The following is a 23,922-nucleotide window of genomic DNA, read 5'->3' on the forward strand; positions in this document are numbered from 1 at the left end:
GCTCATCCTGAGCTCTGCTTTATAGAATCCTACAGTTTAAGATTTAACAGTTAGGATGCTTTTTTCCCCACTAAGAATCTTCTTTTTTTGCAGAAAGATCCCATGTTTCTGTCATAGTGTCATAAAAGCAAATTTTACTGAACACAAATATTTACTCATGTAAATGAGATGCTGTAGAACTGAAGTAATTAAAATTACTGTTTCATTTCCATGTGTATTAGGAGCATTATAAAGGCTCCTTACTCATCTGAGATAGCTACCTCACAACATAGCATCTGTCGATTATCAGCTGAGGGTGCTGGTCAACAGCAGCTGAACATGAGCCAGTGTATGCCCCAGTGGCCATTTGTGTTCTAAATACAGTATACAGCTGTCATTCGCCACTGCCTTGTCTGGAAATAATAATCTGTCCTCTGTCCCCACAAACTGAAACTGACCCCCAAATATACATGTTCATCACGTCCAAGTTTTCTGTGTGTGAATTGTACTGAAAACCTAGTTCTAGTTTGTGCTAACAGGTTGTGGTTTTTTTCAAGAAATACTCTTTCATGGTTTTTATATAAGTTTTGCAGCATAAGTCTATAATGTGTAAACATTTCTAATGCAGTCTCTTGCTCAGAAGCATAAACATTTCTGCTAGCAACTTGTAAATACACTTCAATCAGAATGTATGAGTGCTTCTCTTGAAAAACACCTAGAAATTATGACTTCACTGCATAGGGTTATAACATTTTTATTATGATAATCTATGAAAAATTAATTTTTATGTGCAAACTGTTGTTTCACATCACAAATCTTGACAGAACAAAACTTCCCATCTGATTTTTACGTCAATTCCCCAGTCTAGTGAAAACTGCATTAACATATAGCTGGATTTTACGAAGAAATCAACATAGTTCTAAATGCTTAAGATGTTGCAATATTTAAAGTTAAAATGCATAATTTAAATATTTAATCCAAGTAGTATTAAAGGACCACTGTCAAACTCATATGACTAAAATTTCCTAAGTCTTACCAAAAATAATCACAGTCCTTTTTACTTAAGACATATTATTTATCTAGCAGTGAATTCCTTACAATACAAAAAATAATTTACTGATCCTCAAAAACTTTCATTGGATTGTAGCAGCAGCTTACTAACAAGCTCTGTTTCGGGTTATGTGCACGTAAAGCTCACTTGTGAGCTAGAAAATTATCCCCTAGATTTTGGTAAAGGAAAAAGTCCAGGCAATTTTGGTTATGTACATATACTTCATGGAGTTAAGCATGGCTTAACAGGGCATTTTGACAGTGATACAGACATTATAAGATCTTAGCTAATAGAGATACTGAAGAGAGAATTCAACACAAATAATAGAGGATGAAGATTACCTATCCTTTTGAATTTACATGCCCTCTCATAGCAGCTCAGGCTTCACAATACAGTAAAATCTGGCTACAAAGGTTCTAATACTGGATGAAATAAACAAACTTATAGTGGTCTAATACTGAAAGTCAATTCAAAGTCATCTCACTCTCCTAATGAACATTTGCAAAATTTTCACAACTGACATCCATATTGGCAGGCTTTGTGACACAAGAGTTATGTCGGTCTGCCAAATTGCACAGGTGCTCCTACAGCCTTCAAAAAAGCACAGAGCACAATTATTACTATTGTTACATCACAGATGGATAATTTAGATTGATTCAACTACTTTTGGGTAACCTGTGACACCATGGCTTCCTCTGGATAACTAGCATAAGCTGTAGTGCTGTGTATTTCCTCAGCCTGTTTTCAGCTAACTTTTTGTATTTCTTACTCTGGTCAACCGATGCCAAGATAAAAATCTCTCAGTTTTAAGATATAAATCTACCCACTGAACGCTCTTCATGTCATACGTTGATGTACGTGGATTTCTCAGAGAAAAAGAAAAGACTGTGATCTGAATGATAACAGGTCTTTCACGTGCTGCATCTCTGCACGTTTCACCCACTCACAATTTTGCTTCAGCTTGGAGATAGGCACTGCTAACAAGAACTAGGCACATCACAACCAATCAGTATAAATCCTGGTAAAGAATATATTCATATAGTAAAGGCAGGAGTGCAGTGATCTGTGAAATGGAAAAAGCATTACATAAAATATTCACTTTCATCATTTTTAGAAGAGATGCTTATTTTGCAATTGTTTTTCTTTTTTCACCAGAATTTGCACCTATTCAGAGGAGTATCAGCTTCCATTCCCCCATGCCTTAGATAGAGCCCAAACTTTGCGCTCCCATTCTGTTGGCTATGATGTGGGGAAAAAGTTTCTGCAAAAGTGAAAGCCAAACAAGAAAGGCTAAACTGCACTAAAATTTGGGAGAAACATTTGCCCTTTTTCTAGGAACATATATATGTCTATGTACAAAAATAACATCAGGCAGCATTCTTTTACAAAAGTTAAATATATAAAGACTGTTTGAATAATTGCACAAACTAACCATTTCAACAGCTTTTAAATATCACACATTCAATTTTCATAAGCAAGTTACAATCTAGTGTAGCAGTTTTCAATGCATTCAACATTGTTTTGGAACAGACTCAAATGCAACACACTTTACATTTCATAAAAACCATGTGCAGATACAAACACACTTCAGAACGAACAGTAAATAGTTCAAGTTACATTCACTTTGTGGTAACAAGTCAATCAGCTGCTTCATGCAGTACCCTGGAATACGGAAAGGCCATGTTAAAGCCTCCATCCTTCCCTTAACACAGATCATCAACAACCAAGTTACAATACAGTCACACAAAAATACTCTTAAATAAAACCTTTAAGCCTGTCACAGTCCAGTTCTCTCAAACTTCCAGAACAACATACTCTATAAATATTTTTATGAGCTCATCAGAAAAAAAATAAACACATCAAGCAAAGGCTCAATCTACTTTGTACACGCTAGTCTAACACATTAATTCATGAGTTCACAATTCCTAATTCACACACAAACAAGCAAAACAGTTTCCTAGCCTATGGTGAGAGTGCTCCTGCTCGCTCCTCACTCCTGGTGCAGCCATTCATTGCACCACACCAGGAAACATGGAGGCTTCAGCAAGTCCATCTGCTCTTGGATCTGCACCAAAAACTTTTTAGGTAAGCTGATGTATCTCTGACTTCCAGCCTGGAAGTTTGGTCTATAGAATTTCCATGTGCTAGTGTATTCTAAAGAAACTGTGAGACAGGTACTACGCAAAGATAAAGATGGAGGTGATGAGGGGTGCAGTAGACACCACTCCTCTCCCTGTGGCAATGGCTGAGGTGCGGCCCATCTATCTCTTTTCTGCCCACTGAGTCCTGCATAGGTGTTGCTCTTGCTTTGTCCTAATGGTGCTGCTCCCACCACACCCTAGGTCTTAGCAAGTGCTCTGTTAGCAAAACCTGAGCAGGAGTTGAGGAACAATCACAAGCCTAGTACTACATCAACATGGTTTCAGGTATGAATGTAAAACCTCCCATTTTTGCATAAATCCATCTGTCATAATTGTAACAAAAATAAAGTAACATATTTCAATTGCAATACATGTGCAAATGTGCCCTGAAAAAATAGAACAAAAGTAGCTTTGGCTAACGCTACTACCTTACGCAGTTATTATAAAAATACAAATAAAGTAGGTAAAAATAGGGAGAATTTTTGCAGCTCACCTATATCAATTTACCATCCTTTTGCTAATGCATACTGCTTTTGTTTGTATCAACAAGCCATTTCACAAGCCATTTCACATATTTCACAAGCCATTTGGTTTTACAGAAGGTGACAGATCACACAAAACTGTCACTGAGAAGTGATTCTTGAATTTGTAACGTGAAGTGCTATGCTTGCAATGGATCTCATGGCACAGGTAGAAATCTTGTGACAAACTCCAGCCTGGGAGATGTAGTTGGAAGCTAACCGGTAGAGCCTTTCTGCCCCAAATATGTTAAAGTGCCCAGGCAGTACCTTCTCCACAAGTCCTCTGTCCACTAAGTCCATAAGGCGCTGGCAGCTTGCAATGTAGTCACTGATTCTGCTGTAGGGCAGCCAGTCAATCATGGATCCATCGTATACCACATCCCCACTGAACAGAATCTTCCTGTCCTTGTCATGTAGGCAAATACTGCCCCTGGAATGACCAGGCATGTGCATGACAGTGAGCTGTCGATCTCCAAGGCTGATCACATCCCCTGCGAACAGATTTGTTACAGGGAAACACATGAATTTATCCTGTTCATTAAACATCATGAGGAGAACCACCTACCCACACGCAAAGATTTATAAATACTATCATACTATTATAAACACTATTTATAAATAATAAATATCTGCAACAAAGGAAGCAGGCATTTGTTTTCTTGCTGAGTGCCAAAGAGGTGTCTGAAAGATATACTTGAAAAAAAGGTATTTTCCAATGATACTAATAGTTAACACTTGGCTTGGTCTGTATTAATGGAGTCTATTTCCACTCAAAAAATGTGAAAAGCAATGCAATAGAGAAAATAAAACAGGAAACAAACAGAACACATTCAAGGTGAGTTTCCTTTAAAAAAGTTTACAGAGTAAATATTTCACAATTTATTATTATTTTATCCTCACTTAAATCACGTAGAATTGCATTCCTGTTACTCCTGAAAGGCAAAAGGAAAGAACATGAACTGCTGGAGGAGAACCAAGACTAGCCTCCACACATGTTCTTCATCTCATTCAATATGATATAAAAATTGACATTTCTTAACATTAGGTAATTTTTTTTGCCAGTTTAAATGTGAATTCATTTTCATTGCACCAGCCACTGAACTGATACTTTCAGCAGAAAGTCAGTCTCATGTCTCAGTGAACAGATGTTAGAAACTCTGATATCATGTTGATACCAACATGCTTGCTCTTTCACGAGATTACTTCTTTAATAATCTCTCCCTTTTAAAGAAAAAAACCCCTCACATTTCTCTTGATTTACTATAGTTAAGTGTCTCATCAGCTCTTCACTGAATCCTTCAGTTTCACTTTTCCAAGCACCTATGTGAGATGGCCTGATAAAGCCAAGAAAATAAGTTCCCTGCCAAAGGTGTCACCTGTCTGTCAGACATATACCCTTTAACTTGTGCTGCACTGTATTGTACAGTTTAGGTGGCTTGTTGCCAAAAAATTAGTCCTATTACCTATAAGAGACTAGATGGATTCCTCAATCTGCAGTAAGCCATTTCTTTAAATGTTACATCAGTAACAAGCTACTTTTTACAGACGTTTCATATAATTCACATAAAATTCCGTAAATGCATGTATATTCTGTAGGACAAAAACCGTATCCACAGTACATATTTCAAGAAACTGTTAACTGTTAATTGCACTGCTATGTCTTGGCAGCTTATAAATAAGGGTCGCCAAATGGCAGAACTGAATGACTCGGTGACATACTGTTAGAAGCCTGAGGATAAACCTGGGATACAATTAATTCACTTAAATCACTGTTGAGCGATTCTTATTCTAAGGGGGGAAAACCAAACCAAAACCAACTCCCCCAAAACAAAGAAATAAAAAAACAACAACCCCCACCCCACCCCCAAAAACAAACAAACAAAAAAAAAAGAGGAAAAAAAACCCAAACCAACCAAGCAAACACATCCTGATGCCAAACACTTTCAGAACTGCTGGAAACGAGGTTTAACCCACTCCTTCGTCCCTGCTGGCCGCAGGCGGCTTGTAGGTTGACGGGAGTGAAAAAACACTCCGGTTTAACTATTTTATACGAGGAGCCGAGTAAAGCAGGACGCGCAGGGCGGCAGAGACGCCCTTCCAGGGTGGATAAGCAGAGCTGCCGGCCCTCACCTTCCTGTAGGAGGCGGCTGGGCCGCACGGGCGGGACGCGGAACTGCCGCGCGCTCCAGCCGGGCCGCGGCGGCCGCGACACCTCCCGGTCCGACAGCCACGTCACGGCCTCGTAGTTGTCACCGCGCAGCAGAGCGGCCGCCTCGGCGCTGTGCACCGCCACCTCCTCGAAGTGCTGCAGCCCACCCGAGTGGTCGAAGTGGACGTGCGTGGCCACGGCCAGCAGCGGCCGCGGCCCGGCGCCCTCAGCCGGCGCCAGCAGCCCGGAGTCGCGCAGGTAGTCGGGCAGGCTGCGCAACCCCAGCCCCGCGTCGATTACCACGTCCCGCTGCGAGCCCCGCACCAGCCAGATGTTGGCCCGGTTGCCGGACTCGTAGAAGCGCTCCTGGATCCAGAAGATGCCGCCGCCCAGGGGCTTGTGCGCGAACCACTCCAGCGCCGACATGGCCCGCGCGTCGCTCGGCGGCGGCGGAGCGCCCCCCCCGTGCCGGCGGCGGGAGGGGCGGGCAGGGCAGGGAAGGGCCCGGCCCACTGCGGCAGCGGCGGGCGGAGCACGGAGGGTGAGGAGAGGGGGAGCCCTGAGCGGTTGCGGGGGCTTGGCTGCAGCAGGAGGGAGCGATCGGGTTGAATCCTCTGCCCTGCTGGGGCGGTACCCAGAGGAGGCGGCTGAGATTCGAAACGCCCCGGGCCCTTCAGGGACCCCCGACAGGTTGGGGCGGGAGTGGCGGGCGGTCAGGGAGGGGAGAGGGAGCGGGGAAGGGACGGAGAGGAGCCGGGTATCCGCACACTGCGGGGGTTAGTGACCGTCGTGACAAACATCTTCACCCGTTTACCTTTAGGAACGTCAGATTAAAAAAAAAAAACAAAACAAAACAAAAAACAAAAAAACAAAAACAAACAAACAAACAAACAAAAACAACCACAAAACCTTAGTATCTGAAGTCGGTCCTTTCTTCTGTATATGTTCCTCCCTTCCACTGATTGCACCTGCTTCTGAAAAGCAAGGGTCTACGATCCACAAAACACGATCGGGTGTTTCGTTCTGAGGATACCAAGAACCCGTGGGAGTGCTCAGCCTGCTCCCGTCCACTGCCGTCGCTCCAGCCGCCCCGCAGCTGCCAGGAATCCCGATTCCAGAGGCCTTTCCCTCCCCAAGGCTGAGGAGGACCTGCCTTCCCCTGAGTGAGTGCCCGAGAAACTGCATACGTAGGTTTGAAGGAGTTTTAAAAGCTTAAATCTGAAAATCTTCTCATTTATACAGTGAGTGACACACAAACTAACCATAAACATGAAAATGCCCCCAGGTGCTCCATTAGACATCCCTCATGGAAGCCAGAGCACTAGTTGTAACTTTGTCATGTGTAGTGGCTCAGTTGTTCAACTTTACTTTCCCTTTGTGAGAAATATCTCAAATTAATATTTCGTAGACGGCCAAATAAAGTGAAACAAGGAACTTTATTTCCAGCGCGCGCTGGGTGCGGTCAGGTTTGCCTCGTGCCAGGGCCTGAGAGCACACCCGAGATGGGGGAGGGGGGGGGGCAGTTCTTTTAAGGTCTCTCGATTTGCATAGCTGTTCCCTTGTCCCTCCCATGCTCTGCTCTGCTCTCTTTCTTCCCTAAAAGGCAATACAGCCTTTTCTTGAGCCCGATTGGGTCTCTCAGATGGGCTCACACTTCTCTTTTGCAGTCCATTGGTCGTTTTAACCAACCTATTAGATTGTTTCTTTGTCCCGGCCGCGTGCTCCCTTGGCAATGAGTCCTGGCTGGTCTCATTGTCTTACAGGCTTCCCGGTTCGCCTCTACACAGCAACAGTAAGCAACAGTAACATGATCACAACTATTAACAGGTCACAGCTGCAACAGAACTGCAATCATAGGCAACTGCAGAACACCCCTGATCACAAACTCCTTATCATGAGGCAATCATGAAAACCCTGCTTGTAATAAAACCGTTTCATTTATTTCTTACACCTTCATGATTTGTCCAGTCATCTGTCACTATCAATTTATGCTGTCAGTAGATATAAATCTTCTAAGCCAGTATGCCTGAAAAAAAAACAAGTTTGGGTAAGATTTGGAGTTGAAATACTGCTAGTTTTAATTAAACCTTGTTACTTCTCATCAGACTAATGCTCTTTTTCAAGGGAATTTACTGAGAATTAATTTTAAAGCAACATTTTAAAAATAAACCTCTGTATTCACTACATTTAATGTAAAGCATGCCCCTTCTTGGTAACTCAACATCTCTTATTTTGTTGTGTTGTTCTGTTGTTTGTGTCAAAATGAGGATAATACTTAAATTTATTACTAACAGGATAAGAGCCAAAGAGTGAGAAGTAAAACTGTCTTAAAAACACCTTCTCCCCACCCCTACTTCCTTCCATGTTCTCCCTCCTCCCCCACTGCAGGGTAATTGGGGTTACGGTCAGTTGTTTCTGCTGCTGCCCAGAGAGAGGAGTCCTTCCCCTGCTCCCATGGGGTCCCTCCCACAGGAGACAGCCCCTGATGGACCTCTCTGGCATGAGTCCATCCCTCAGGCACCAATTCTTCCCAAACTGCTTGTCCTGTGGGTCACTTCTCCATGGAGTGCAGTCCTTCACAAGTGAGCTGTACCGATGTGGGTCTCCCACAGGAGCCACGAGTCCTACCTGGGAAAAACCTGCTCCAGTGTGGGCTTCCTACTCCACGGGCTGCAGGTCTCTGGCAGGACCCTGCTCCATCTTGGGCCTCCCACGGGGTCACAGCCTCCTTCATGCATCCCCCTGCTCCAGCATGGGCTCCTCCAAGGGCTGCAGGGGGGTCTCTGCACCCCGATGTCCCTCCATGGGCTGCAGGGGCACAGCTGCCCCACCATGGGCTGCCCCACGGGCTGCAGGGCCTCAGCTCCGGCACCTGGAGCACCTCCTGCCCCTCCTTCTGCACTGACCTCGGTGTCTACCTTGTTGTTCCCATGTTCGTACTCCGCTCTTCTCTGGCTGGAATTTTTTCTGCACAACAACCTTCTGTTCTTAAATATGTTATCACAGAGGCATTACTGTTACTCCTGATTGGCTCGGCCTTGGCCAGCAGCAGGAAGTCCATCCTGGAGCCGGCTGGCATTGGCTCCAGGGACAGGGGAAGCTTCTGGAAGCTTTTAACAGAAGCCACCCCTGTAGCCCCCCTACTACCAAAACCCAGCCAGAGAAACCCACTACAGACACCTGGATATATAATTGCTTAAATCTGGGGCTTGGCTATGTCTTTTATCTTTTTGCTTTTCATCCTATTTTCAAAGCATTTTTTTTCTTTTCCTTTTTTTTTTTTTTTTTTTTTTTTTTTTTTTTTTTTTTTTTTTTTTTTTTTTTTTTTTTTTTTTTTTTTTTTTTTTTTTTTTTTTTTTTTTTTTTTTTTTTTTTTTTTTTTTTTACATTCTAGTTAATTACATGCTTAGCCCTAGCTTTTGCTTTGTTTTCTTTCCTAAAAATGATTTATTTAGGTCTCTCTGCTTAGTTGTAGACAGTATTCCATGCTGCAGGAAATATTTAATGTGATTTTGTTTCATCCAAACAGAGCTTATTTCTCTTGAACATCACATGTAGGAAAAATCTGACATCAACCTGTTTCTGACTGGCATGTAATAAAAAGGACATTGCTTCTGTTTGGGAAGAACTAGTTGTGATGATGCAGGTATAGCAGTAGGTCTGGAACAGATCTGTTCATACTAAGCAAGGTGCGGTACAGTGACCGTGTAGTCAGTGATAAACAGCTTGTGGTATTTCTTGGCTGGGTCTAGAACGGATCTCTGTGTGGCCTTGGGCTGTGAGTAGTAGCACACTGCTCCATCCAAGCTTCTGTTGTGTCACACTTCTTGACATCTTCCCCCAGTCTCACATTTTGCTTTACTTGTCAACTCATAGGCCATGCAGTTCATGAGATGAAGGTTGGTGTAACTAGTGTAACCATTGAAAGTGGAGAGATGTAACTGTAAATGTTTTGCAGGCTCTTTTTCTTTTATAGCCTTTGTTAAATATTTTAGTTAGACACAAACTCCTTTTATCAGCAGTTAGCTTACAGTCCTGCTGGAGTCGTTTGATACCTTTTGATTACCTTAAGCCTCTTTGTGTCACTTCTTCAGGACAAAACTAGTTACTAAGATAAAAGACAAAAAGTAATCTAAGAATCAAGAAGTCATGAATGATAAACACAAACTAGCTTTTGGAAAAAAGTTCAGAAGTTGCAGAATGTATTAACATAAAGTTCAGGGTCCTTAAACCTTTATTCCCCCTTTTGTTTCTGGTTCTAATTAAACTCAATACAGTGAAACTAGGGTTTAGAAAAGTTTAAAACTCATAGGTTGGGAGGTAATTTCAGGCACACAGAGGTAGCTGGAAGAAATATGGGAATGAAGCTGATTTTAGGCATGTACTAAATTTATGGTTTATGGAAGATCCTGTGAAAATGGCTTCCTGTTTAAAAATGATCTTTCCTTTTAAAATGATTATGATCTTTGTTAAACATTAATTTTCTAGGTAATATATACATGGATTTGAAACATGTAATGAAAATATGTATGTTTAAAAAATATGTAATATTTAAAAAATATGTAATATTTAAATATTACATATTTAAAAAATATGTAATAATTCACCTCCAGATGGCTGGATCAGGTAGAGGAAGAGGACGTGCTTCATTTACCTTCAACACTGAGGCTATTGGATTTGGTAAAGGTGCAGCTCTACCTGATGTCATCTGTAAACCACCACCACCATTTCCAGTACGTACAGCCAGTACTGTGGAGCACATTTTGTGTCCAGGTAAAGTGTGTTCACACTTGTGTTTAAATAACATGAAATATATGAAAAACCCGGGAGCCCCCGGTGGTCCAGGGGAAAATACGCTGCACTGTCACTGCAGAGACCCGGGTACGATTCCCGGTCGGGGCCCCTCCCCGGGCAGATGGAACTCGTTAGCCCATAAGGCAATCCATCTACGGTCCAAGCTCGCTTGGCCCCGGCAGATGAACCTCAGGATTAAAGGGTGGGCTCAGTTCCGCGCACACTGTGTCTCACCTAAAAAATCCAATGCGCAGGCTGGAAGGTGGAAAGACCTTCCCCGGTTCTTCGTTCGCGAAGAGACTGGCCATTTTATTTATCCATTATATGAAAAACCCAAAGCAGTTAGGCCAGTTTTGAAGTATTTAATAGAAGTCATTATTTTTCTTATTGTTATTTCCTGTCCCTTTGCTAACTGTTGTCATTATTTATATATGTTATTATGTTATACATTTAACTATATTGCTTGCAGGCTGTTAGTGTGTTAAAGTCCTCATCATGATTCGGTTTTCTGGACATTACAGTAGCAGTAACACTGGATACCTAAATTCATCTGAAATTAATTTACACTAGTCTTTGAGGCCGTGAATGGATTTGCTCACTTTAGATCATTGCTATTTATGCAAAGATGAAAGATTGTGTAGAATTGTTGTGTACCTCAGGAGCCAGCATTTGAAAATAACTGAAAGATACTTTGTATAATTAAGGAAGCTTAACTGAGTCTTGGCATTTGGGATGTATTTGAAAATTAAAGAGGAAGAAAGAGCATTTTCTGACTGAGTTTTGCTGTGCAGGGAAGCTTGGACAATTTTGAGGCAGAAAAGTAGTCTTACAATGTTGTAATTTTATATAAGAGAATTTATCAGTTATGTCAGGATTTGATTGAAGTGCATGAAATTTTTTTCAATCTCACGTGTTATGATACAGAACTTGCAAGTTTTACATATGAGTGGTGCTACGCTGAGATTTCTCTGAATAGCTTTCTCACCCAAGGCTTTGACTTACTGAACCAGATGCTGTTTATTCTCTTAGTCCAGCATTACAATTAAGCTGTGTGATTTCATATTACTAAATCATCTGTAACTGTTTCTAATGTGAATGTTGCAGTCTGCTTGACAGCACAGTTCTGTGCCATCTGAATTCTGTATAATCTGCAGTTTCTGAGTTACAGTTAGCCTTGTAGGAGAATTATTAACCCCGGTATATCTAATGTATACCATGGATAAGTTTAAAATGCTTTCTTCCCTCTATGAACAAAGTTTCAGAACCAAGTTCAACTTCTCAGGGCAAATCTAGTGCCATTTAAGAAAATCAGAGTTAACCCAGTTGTATAACTAGGTTCAATAAAAAATTCAAGTGTTAGATTTAATGAGTCATCTATGACCAAAAGTGTGATACAGCTGTTGACTGACACTGAAATTATATGAAGCAGTGAATTGTTACTATTAAATATAGCTGGAAGCAGTAAAATCCTTTCATGGCCCAGCTCTGGGACTTGAGACAGCACTTTTTTCTCTGCAACCTAACACAGGTATTTATTGTGCACCATCTGTCATGTGAGAGAAACAACATCCATTCTGTAATTCAGTCTTTAGCATTCTGGATATTTTTGAAACTGTTTTTGTGTATTTATCTTTCCCAAATTCAAGACTCATAGTTAAAACAAAAAACAGAAACCAAACCAAACCAAATCCCACAAAAAAACCCAAACAAACAACAAAACAAAAACAAACAAACAAAACCGCCAATTACAACACACACAAATAAAATAAACCCCACCAAACAAAGAAACCAAACCAACCAACAATCAAAAAACACCCTTCACAATAACCAACTACCAAAAAAATACAAACCAAAAAAATCCAAGCCTTGATAATTCATTTAAATTCAGTGGACAGAAACTGAATTGTGTGAGGGTCTGTGTGCTACCTGGTTGTATGACAACACTACCTATTCCCATGACAATAGTCATGGAAAAGGTGTCCATGTTACTCAGAAATCATACTTAATGCAGTTAAAACACTATTTTAGAAGAGGTTTAAGTCCAGCACTACTCTGACTAAGGTTAGTGAGAAAAACTGCTTTTAGCTAGTCAGATGACTATGATTGACTATTTCACAGTTTTAACATATTTTTTCTTGATTTCTTGATACATTTTTGCAGAAAGATACAGTGAAGTTATATAAGGTGTAAATTTAGATGTAAACATAGTTACTATGCATGTCAGAATGCAATATAGTATACTTGTGAAGTAGTGTAACACATAGTTGCATTTTTTTATTAGATGTGTTTATTGTAGCTTTTATTAGTGTACCTGTGTATTTGGTGGATATCAGGACCTTATATAAAATAAACGTAATTTGTACAGAGTACAGACAATAAGCCAGTGCCTCTGAAAACAGGAGAAGATGAAGATTATATGTTGGCCTTAAAGCAAGATCTTAGAGAAACTATGAAAAGAATGCCATACTTTTTGACAGTAGAAGAAGAACATCAAGGTTTGTGAGGTTTTTATTTATATCTTTAGTCACTATTCTGGAAAGGTTGATATAGTGAAATGCATGTGTTGAAGATGAGTTTCATACTGATAAAAAATAGCAACTTAAAATAATAGTGAATTTTTCTGCTTTTACACTTATTGAAATCATAGGTGACACCTACAAGTACTATAACTGGAAAGCAACTTCTGTTGAAAAAGAAAAAGGTATCAAACATCTACTTCATTTGGTATACAGTAAGAAACATTTAGACCAACTCCATGCAGTCTTTTCAATTATATGCTAGCCAATACAAGTGAAATAGGCATTTCTACATGTTAAAATACCATAAAATTTGGCATTAGAGCAAAGAAATCCATAGTAAATAATAGTGTTGAAATTCAGCTTTCATTGTGTAAAGACATACTCAAACTAATCAATATCATATTTAATGGGTGAACATTTTAAAAGGTACTCAGCTTTTTTTCCCCCTAAGTCCATTCAGGAAATATTTGTAAGTGTTACTGACAAGTCACTGGAAATATGAAGACTGAGGTGAGGATAAGTGGTTTACTGAGATTTACACCAGAAGCAGAGCTGGATTAGAAGCCAGATCTTGATCTTATTCTACCTGATCTCAGAATTTCTTTTGCTTGCATGTAATTAAATATTAACTGCTATGTTATTGTTTGATAACAATAAATTCTCTTCTATACTTGACATCCAGTCATACATCATTGTATTGTTAAATTCAAACTTCCCAGTCAGAAAACTGAGCTAGTGGGAAAGAAGGAAACTGGAGCAGGAAAACTTAAATGTCTGTTTACCATACTGTGGGGGTATTGTAAATCCAGTCACAAGAGGTTATTACTGCGAGAAGTTCTTTTCATTCATGATTTTTTGCCTGGTTGTATCAGGCCCCTGAGTGCTTATTCTGAATTATATAAATGGCAAGTGCTGTTACAGCTCTATAAAAGTGTTTAAGAAATTCAAAGTGGTTAGACACTGGATAATCTTTTCCTTCCTATCTTGTGCTGATTTTGAATAATGAGAGCTGACTTAAACTCTGAAATGTAAGGTTTAATTTCCACCCCGAAACCATCAGAATGTTTTCTGACTGAGTATTCATGATGTTGATAACATAGAGGTGCATAGTGTAATCCCCTCTGAATTTTTGCTAATTTCTGTTCATGGTGTAGTGGTGAATTCTAGATGGTTTTGAGACTGTGCAATTTTTTTATTAGGCTTTGACTGTAACACTGAATACCACACCTTATTCACTGTCCCTTTGTTCTTGTACTAAAGCCCAGTATAAAATGGAGCAGTGTCCTGCAGTGTGAGCAGTGAATACACTGACAGACTGATGTTATGGTTCACAAAAGGCAGAGTATTTCCCCTGATGTGCACCTGGAACCCAGCAGCCACTGGGATGCAGCTCTACTGCTGCACAAGCACAGACCAGACTGGACCCTGACAGTGCAGCCAGGTAAAACTGATTATGAGGAAAGAACAGATCTGATCCTTATTTCTAGATCCTTTTATGATGAGATAAGAACTCCAAATTACTCTTTTATCACATCTTCTCTTTCATCTTCTGAGTAAACAAATTTCAATCAGTTTGGATTCTCATCTCGCTGGAGGCTTGCTGTGCTCTTGATCTTTGTCAGGCTTGAAGTTTGCTATTTCCGTTAGAGACACAAAACAGGAAACTGCTCTGCCTGAGAGCCAGTCGGTTATTTCCAAGGAGCCTGCTGCTTTATGAGAAAATGTTATCTCTCTTTTCCAGCTTTGCCTCATGTGATCGTTCTTAGTGATCATTTTGAAATCATCTTTGTTTCTGCAACTTTCTTTCTGGGTGAAGAGATCTCTCTCTGTTGCTCTTTTCCTTAGTAGAACTGCCAGCTTTGAATACTGGTTTTTAATACCAAAATGGGAAGTTGCAGGGAAAGTAGATAGACCACTTGATAGACTGAAATAATGCTTTGAATGCTATCATCATCTCACCAAGAGTAAGTTGGTAAGTCGAGGTAACTTTTTGTTAAATCTTCAGTTGTACAAAAATTCTGCATCTGAGGGGTGTGGTATAATTACATCAGTGGTGGTCAGCAGTTTAAAAAGCTTGTTTTCATCTCAGTCATAGTGTGGAGTTCTCTCTGGGACTGCATTATGTGGCAGAAGTGGCCTAGTTTTAAGAAAATTGCATTTATCCCCCAGAATAGACTGTTTTTAACTGATCTTTTCTGTCTGCTTTACAACTGTTTGCTCCACTTTATTTCATCAAAACATCTGATAGAACTAAGAGGAGGGAGGAGAGGGGACTGTAGGCAAGAACTTCATAAATTGGCTTTGCTACAAGAGTGACTGGATTATTTTAAACCCTAAGCACATCTCTGAGCCAAATCGTCCTTGAAAGTGCGAGAAACAAAACATTTTAATTAGTTGGGATATAGCTATCTATCTTATTATTCAGGTAGTAAACAAAAGCTGCATATAATGCTACCTGGTAAATTTTATGTGTTAGTGTCCCATATAGAATAGATTTCCATCATTCATTTCAGTACTCATGTTGAGTGAATAGCAGGCATATTCTATAGAAATTTATTTTCCTCATTAAATTAGCTATTAATCATTCATATTTTTCCTGTAGGTATATCTGCTATGACTGGGTGACTGCCATCTTGGCAGCGGCTTCAAATGAATTCATTAGTTGTGAGAGGTGTGAGTCAGTCAATGATTTTTTGTACTGATGGCAGTATTTCTTCACTAAAGAGCCTTGAGCTGAAATCAAAACTACTGGCCCATGGGAATCTCATGAAGTTTAACAGACCAAGTGCAAGGTGCTGCACCTGGGTTGGGGCACTCCCAGTACCACCACAGGCTGGGGATGAACGGATCAAGAGCAGCCCTGCCAGGGTTTGGAGGTGCTGGTTTGTGAGATGCTGAACATGAGCCATCAGTGTGCACTCACAGCTCAGAAAGCCAAACATGTCCTGGGCTGCATCCAAAGCAGTGTGGGCAGTGGGTCAGGGGAGGTGATTCTGTCCCTCTGTTCTCCTCTGATGAGACCTCACCTGCAGTGCCACATCCAGCTCTTGGGGCCCAGCACAGGAAGGACATGGGTCTGTTGGAGCAAGTCCAGAGGAAGCCACCAAGATGATCAGAGGGATGGAGCAGTTCTCCTATTAGGAAAGGCTGAGAGAATTGGGATTGTTTGGCCTGGAAAAGAGAAGGCTTCAGGGTGACCTTATTGTGGCTTTCCAGTACCTGAAGGGAACTTAGAGGAAAGACGGGGCAAGACTGTTTACAAGAGCACGTAGTGACAGGACAAGGAGAAATGTGTTCAAATTGAAGCAGAGTAGGTTTAGTTTAGATATTAGGGAAAGATTTGTTTCCTGTGAGGGTGGTGGGGCACTGAAAGAGGTTGCCCAGGGAAGCTGGTGGATGCCCCATCTCTGGAAGTGTTCAAGGCCAGGTTGGATGGGGCTCTGGTATAGTTGAAGGTGCCCCTGCCCATGGCACTAGGTGATCTTCAAGGTCCTCTTCCAACCCAAACCATTCTATGATTCTGTGTTAGAAGTGTTTGACTCTAAAGATCAAAGACTGTCTCAGTTACTATTTTTTGTACAATACCCACAGAAATTATCCCTGTTTGAATAACGAGTTATTAGTGCAATCAGATTCGCTAATTTTGCATGAAGTGGATTTTGCAGATGGGCATTCAGTAAGAAAAAAGGGAATTGATTTAAAAATACTAAAGTTCTGATAATGCTTTTGTCATTACAGATTTCACATAAAGGGTTTTTGGGATGCAAAGCTTTTCCATTGCAGAAGTACTGAAAGTCTTGGAAGGTGATGATCAGACTGAGACACAGCCTTCCGAAACCTGGGAATTCTGAATGGTTAACGTAGGGATGTTAAATGTCACTGGCTGGTTTTGTAGCGAAGGTTTGATTGTGAAAATCTTGAAGAGTATAACAGTTAGTGTTACATTTGATGTTTCAACCTATTTGCCTTGATTAAATCTGCATTTCATAATTTCATGCTTTTCAAGGATAAAAGCATAAATTATAATAATTTTGGAGAGCTTTTTTTTTAAGTTCTTGACAACAATAAAGTGTTTAATGGGAGAATAAAAAAATACACTTTATGTTTAGTTACAGGAAAATATCGAGGACTATGTCTGGATTGCCTGTTAATCAACTGAAGTTAATAACTCTTTGTATCCTTCTCTATAGCAGTTGAGAGGTACAGTCAAAAGTACCAGGACAGTGAAAAGGAGCAGAAAACATGGACTCCAGGTAGCATCTGAGGCTAATTTTCTGTTAACCTATGAAATGCTTGCTCTTTTAAGTGTTTGATTCATTATTTTTCAAGCAATAAAAAAGTATGAAAATCCTCACCAAGTCATGCATTTCTTGTTGAGAGTTATTCCTTTGCATGTTTTTGGATCAAGGCAAGTATTGTTTTGTCAGAAAAAAAGAAGGAAAGAATCTGATTTTATTTATTTACTCAGTTGTAACAACTGATTTGCAACAAAAACACAAGCTTCAGCTCTGACTTTAGTTTTCATTTTTCCTGACTCACCACACAGATACTAGTTTTGAACTGGAGCAAACACTGATGTTACTAAAAATAACCCAACCTGATGTCTGTCATAGGTAGTCATACCTGTATAGCTCACTACTGCAAACATAATTACATAATGTAAGTTGAAGGGTCAATGGGCCACTGGAATGGCTGAACTTGTCTCTTTGGGGTAGAGGCCAGTTGTCATTATGTGGGGGAAATGACAGTCCTGAGTCCAGTTCCTTGATTTAAATTACAGCTAGAATTCCCTAAAACTTTTGTGTGCTAAAACATTTTGGCATCCCTGTAAAGAAGATCAAGGAACAACAGGGGCCTGTTCCTTTCTTTCGTGAGTTGCAGGGAGAGGATTACTGCAGTAAATCATCAATTTTCTACATTAGAGCTATTTTCTGTACAGATTGGAGAAGACTCCCAAGAGAGATGAAACAAAAGAAGACAACCAAAAAAGGTATATTATATATTTTTAAGAAGCAAATAATACGCACTAGTTGAGAGATAGAAGACATACTGGAGTTGGTTAGGGGAAAAAATATTATAGAAATGTTAATTAGTCCAAATAATCAAGCCTTTTGGCAATTTTTTTCTAAATAATTTACTGGTCTTCCTGCCTTTTGTGATTTTTACTTTGCTTTTATAGGATGTTTTAACTTATTTGTATAGATTTATCTTCCTTTTCTGACTCATGTATTGATGTACCATATTGCACTGTACATATGAGGTATGTAACAGTGAAAAGTTAAAAAAAAAACCACAACAAAACCACAAGCCTTTTTGTTTTGAAAGCTTGTATCTTAATCAACACTCAGCCTTCTATTCAGTAAGTAACTAGCTGTTCAGATTTCCTTTATATTTTAGGTTTCTCAATTATTTATTATTTGGTTGAGTTTTGTAGGGGTTTTTAAGCCTTTTATATGAGGTTTAATGTGGGTTATTTTCTATTTTCCCCGGTTTTACTTTTTTTGTTTATTTTCAGCTTTATTCTGCAGAATTGTGAACCAGATCCTTCAACAGCAGTTGGAGCTGGTATTGGCTGTTCTTACAGGAAAAAAAATTTTGTTACACAGCATCATTTGTTTTTCAAAGTGTTTTCTAGTGTGCATGATTTATTTTAAGTTCTCTATAAAAGTCTGTTGTTCTGATGATGTGAAATAACACTTGGCCTCCTGTATCTAGCTGTCTATTTATATATAATTGTTTATTTTCTTGTTCTTTTTGTCCAAGTCTCTCCTGTGTCATTTTTCAGTTCAAGGATAAAGTAGAAAAAGAAATGGAAATGTGCAGTAGTGACAATGACTGGCTCAGCTAGAAGCTTTGTTCCTTTTAAGAATGTCATTGAGAAGCATGGTACTAAGGTAGACTGTAAGATTCAACTGAAAATCAAATACTTATTTGCAAAGTTTCTAAAGGTGGGACTAGAATACACCTAATTTTTTTTCCCCCACAAGAGGAAACCACTGGATTTGGTAAGCCCCTGCACAATAGGGAGCTCCCTAAGATCCAATGAAATAATAAATAACTATTATTCCTTGTTTAAAAAATATTATGATGAAGAGAAAATCATTGCTCACTGCGGGATCTCTCATCTTTCTTTAGTGCCAGTTTCTCTATTGGCTCTTAAAAGTACATGTTCTAACATGGCTGTAATGGTGAAGAGATCAGGTGATCATCAGAATTTGATTTGATTAAAAAAACAGCTGCCCTTAAAAGCAAAACCTATGTGTTTTAGGTTTTTTGGGGAATTCTGATGATACAGAGGGCATACAAAAGTTATATGACTCAGGATATTTGTATGTAGCTGATCAGTGACACATCAGCCCTCCTGGTACATATCTTAGTTGTATTTTGAGGACAGCTAACTTAGGTGACACTTGTGGAACAAAGGTGAGTGAGTCAAGAGAATTTGCACAGAAATTCAACCAGGCTTCCTACCATTCCCCATTGTAGCATGCAGGAGTGGTTTGGGGATCCTTGCACAGTTATATGTACAGGGACAGCTTTATTTTTACACATCTCTCCCTTCTTCTTTCTAGTTTCCCTGAATGTTTTAAGCAAAAGATCTGACCCTTTAAGCCTTCTTAGTGACAAAACTTTGGGTAGAATTCCACATCTCTCCCACACTGCCCCTGGGCTATGGAACACAGTATTCTAGATACCAGCGCTGCCTCCCAAAAACAAAACAAAACAAAACAAAACAAACAAAAGGAAAAAAGAAAAAAAAAGAAAAAGAAAAAAAAGGTGCTGACTGGGTTCAGCTGACATTGTAGGCCAGCCATATGCATAAGTATATAGTAATCAGGTACATGCATTTTAGCCCAAGTACTTCAAGAATGTGTATTTGGAAATCAGATTAAATTATATTCCCTTGCACCTCTAAGGTATATTATGTACAGAGCTATTTTGCTTGAAGTTCTACTAAAGATGGGTCAGGATCTCTAATTTTATGATAAGGGCCAAAGATGTTTGGCATTTAAGGACAAATCTTACATGTCTGTTCTATCTGCATTTAATCTAAAAGCCTGTGGGACTTTGTGCAGAGATGGTAATTCTGAATTGCATTCTACACTTTTTTTCTTTAAAAGCCTTCTTTATTCTGGATGTGTTTGCTTTGATGTTGTTCATGTTTTTACAGAGCAGCTTGACTCCCCTCAGCTCTTTGCACTACTTTAGTCACATAATTGTTTCCTAGGCAAAGCACTGAAACAAACTCAATGTTATATATGACAAATGTGTTTGACAAAATACAGTCGTTTGCTCAGCAGTTCTCAGGATTCTGCTTCCTTGAGTATTAGGCTGGTATTTGGGCAACTTTGATATAGGGTGATGCCATTCAGGTAGCTCTTACCTGAGTATATGGAGTGCTATTTTTGACCTTTGCTCCACCATATAATTGATCAGGGAGTAACCTGGTAAAGATTATATTAATGAATCAGGGAACTAGGTGCAAATACACTCTGTGGACTCATTAGATAAGAGCCAGCTATGGTGCAAGAGCCATGTAGCTACAGTAACCATGCCTTCTGCGTTACAGCTAATGAACCGCCGTGAACTGCATTGTATAAATTCGTAACAATGAATTTCTATCTTTTCAAGATGATGAAAAATAACGAGTGAGATTTTGTTCTAGTTTCTTAACATACTGCGAGTAGGTAGGTGACAAGTATTTTGTGAAGCTGGACATCATACTTAAGCCAAACATTTTGTCAACTGCTTGTTAAAACTGAAATTCAGATTGGCTTTCTAGGCATGTCTTACATAAACTGGGCACTTACACCTCTATGAACGATGTAGCTCAAAGTCTAAGGTAATTTTAATGCAGCCAGTATGGAAAGATTTCCCTGGCATATTCAAGATGTAAGCTTGTGGGACCAAGTAAAACAAGATAATTTGTGCTTTCCATATTAAAACAATAATAGTGATGTATTTTATTTCACCAGGTGCAAAAGCAAAAAAGGCAAAAAACTTTGAGCCTAAAAGTAATCTGGATGTGATAAAAAAAATTGAGGTAAGATGTGCATACTCTTTCTAAATTTTACAAGAGAAATTGCTGAAGGAAAATGAAACCTAGTATGTTTTTGGTACAAGTGGAATAACCAGAACACCCTTTATTTTGGCCTTGTCATGTTACTCTAGCAGACAGCTATTCTGCACTGTGATGGCAAAAGGGTTAGAGTAAGGATAGAGCCTGGAGAAATTATTTTCTCTGCTCCTGTTTGTACCTGAACACAACAATCAGTTGCTCTTCACTGGGTAGCGATCCAGCCTAATGCAAACAGCAGAGCTACTGTTGGAGCTTACTGAAGGAGAAACTGGTGCCAGAGCTTTTAAATCTATTGCTGTTTCACCAATCCACTGATGTGAGAACAATTTAGTAAGTTGGGAGGGAAGAAACATACAGAAACTTAGAAAGTGACTTCTGTTTTGCAGAAAATTACTTATCATGTGGGGATGGGAAGCTTAAAGGTGGAACAACTTTGTATTTGTTCTTGTGGTGATCCATCAGTTGTTTGGTGCAGTTATATTATTACAGACAGTATGTGGTATTGCTTTATCAAGTAATGACATGGCCTTTTCCTGTCAACTGTGCTACCAGTGGATGGTAAAGGGAAATCATCATATCAGTCTATAACACAAGCCATGTTTTTTTAATCTTTAAGTGCGATGGCTGATGCTTGACCAAGTCTATATGAAATTCCTGTGCTTCACATCATATTGGTTTAAATGTCAACAAACATTTTCACACCATTGTTATGCTCTTAACTTTGTTATGCTGTTTTGCTCTTAACTGCAGTTCAATATTTTGGTATTATGAATTCCTGTTGCTGTAATATGGGATTACCTTGTAAAGGAGATTGCCTTGTGACAGGAGTTGGAAAAGAAGGATGATGAAGAGGAAAAATCTGAAGATGAGAAAGACAAAACAAAAGACAAAGAAGATGAAGATGATGAAGAAGCAGAAGAACCAGAGGAAAATGATGAAGAGGAACATGAAGAGGTACAATGTCAGTTTTCCTGTTTATACAAAGTCACATCCCATTCATTGAGTAACGTGTTGGCTGGCAGCCAAAGAAATGTCCCTAGCTTCTCTGATGCCGAAGGAGAGTTGTTGTGGGAGGCGTTATTATGTTAATGATCTTTGTTGCACTACATTTTGTTGTAGTTCATTTAATTGGGTGTTTTAGACTTACTATTCACAAAGAGCTCTGAAAAAAAAGATTGTGCACACAGGAATGAGTCCTGCCACAATCAATATGTACAATTAGTCTTTTTCATCACTGAAACAATGATGCCTCTTCTTTCATAGGTATCAGAACTTCATTGCAGTATTTTCCTTTTTCTTTGCCAAGAAAATAAAATCTACTACTGCTTTAAAAGGTGGGGGCTCAAGTGCTGTTTAAAGAATGTTTCTTTTATAAATTGTGTTCTCCACAGATGAAGTGATAGATTTTTTTCTTCAATTGGTTTAGGAAAATGACTACATTTCCTCCTATTTTGACAATGGAGATGACTTTGGTGCTGCCAATGATGACAGTATGGATGAAGCAACATACTAACTGCGGTTGCTAGGTGCTACACTGCTCAAGCATTACACTACTTGAAGTAGAATTCTGGAGGTAGGCTAAATATCAACAGACCTAATGCTTTAGCTCTGTTGGTTTTAAGCAGACTTTCCAAAACCACGTCTGAGTTTAATGGTACTATGATGTAAAAAAAGGATATGAGATCCTTTGTTTTGTTCTTTTGCCAAATGTTTTGCACCTTTTTAAGCTCTTCTGGAATGCCTTCTGATGAAGTAAGCTATATGCCATTGTGTTGCCTCTGCACAGAAGAAGAATGTATGCATTTTACTTGAAATTGTGCCTAAGCATTTGCACTAGTCAGTTCTGTGCCTCAGCAGTGAAATCTTGAAACCAGTAATGAAATTCTTGATGACTTCAGCAAAAGAGATATGGCCTTTATGGACATAAACTGCTTGCATTTGGCAGCTGACTTCTCTGAAAAAACTTATGTAACTTTTGAGTTCAGGTGACTGAAAATAATTGATGACTAAGCACTTTAATATAAACTGACTTGAAAAAAACTTAGAAATATAGACAAACAACAAAGTAATTTGAAAAGCCATTACTGTAGTTAGAAGAATACATTGGCTTTAGTATTTTGGTAAAATGTATTACATTACCTTCATGAACCTACATAAGTCATAATTAAGGAAAATTTGATTTTAAAAGAGTATGTGGCAAAAGTTGGAAAAATTACAGAATCCTGGTTTCACGAATTAATGAAAATTTCAGTCCTTTGCCTCCATTTCTCCACCTGTTAGACTTTCTTACCTCACAGAGCTGTTAAGTGAGAAGGCAGATGATATGTATCTATGTAATTGTTAATGCATTTCTTTACTTCCTACAGAACAAAAAAGACACAGAGAGCAAATCAATAGAAAATAAAACCCCAAAATAAAAGAATGTGGTGCAATATTTTAATGCATGAGGTTTTAATTAGAAAAATAAAGGAAGAATGCTAAGATTAGCAAAACCAGAATGTTTGGAAACATCAATTCTATTTAAGAACAAAAGCTGAAGTGTTGAAAACTTATTACTGAGTTTAAATAGTACAGTAACAGAGCATTCTTTGTGTCACTTTTGATGGTACAAAATATTATTGGTCAGTGTTATTACATTACTATTGATTGTTGTGGGGGGTTGTTTTGTTTTGGGGTTTTTTTTGGTTG

The 23,922-nt window shown here is 39.2% G+C and overlaps 2 protein-coding genes across 3 annotated transcripts; one reads left to right on the forward strand and one right to left on the reverse strand.

Moving 5' to 3' along the window:
• Positions 1-2,173: 2,173 nt before the first annotated feature.
• Positions 2,174-6,313, reverse strand: MBLAC2 (metallo-beta-lactamase domain containing 2). Its single transcript, XM_027877898.1, has 2 exons — positions 5,823-6,313; positions 2,174-4,183 (listed from the first exon to the last, which is right to left on the reverse strand). Exons 1-2 carry the CDS (start codon positions 6,265-6,267, stop codon positions 3,795-3,797), a joined length of 834 nt encoding a protein of 277 aa, XP_027733699.1. The 5' UTR covers positions 6,268-6,313; the 3' UTR covers positions 2,174-3,794.
• Positions 6,314-6,349: 36 nt separating this feature from the next.
• POLR3G (RNA polymerase III subunit G) lies at positions 6,350-23,903 on the forward strand. 2 transcript variants are annotated; one of them, XM_027877910.1, is made up of 9 exons: positions 6,350-6,407; positions 6,828-7,028; positions 10,446-10,574; positions 13,001-13,130; positions 17,345-17,407; positions 18,094-18,144; positions 21,131-21,198; positions 22,060-22,188; positions 22,661-23,903. In XM_027877910.1, the coding sequence occupies exons 3-9, from the start codon at positions 10,455-10,457 to the stop codon at positions 22,745-22,747; spliced, it is 648 nt and encodes a 215-aa protein (XP_027733711.1). In that variant the 5' UTR covers positions 6,350-6,407; positions 6,828-7,028; positions 10,446-10,454; the 3' UTR covers positions 22,748-23,903. The 2 variants fall into 2 exon arrangements, with proteins under 2 accessions (XP_027733711.1, XP_027733718.1); XM_027877917.1 differs by lacking the exons at positions 21,131-21,198; positions 22,060-22,188; positions 22,661-23,903 and adding an exon at positions 18,670-19,147.
• Positions 23,904-23,922: the final 19 nt, after the last annotated feature.

Source organism: Empidonax traillii, unplaced genomic scaffold, assembly GCF_003031625.1.
Source record: "Empidonax traillii isolate 1590-97213 ecotype Southwest subspecies unplaced genomic scaffold, ASM303162v1 scaffold4:size3804566, whole genome shotgun sequence".
Lineage (NCBI taxonomy): Eukaryota > Metazoa > Chordata > Aves > Passeriformes > Tyrannidae > Empidonax > Empidonax traillii.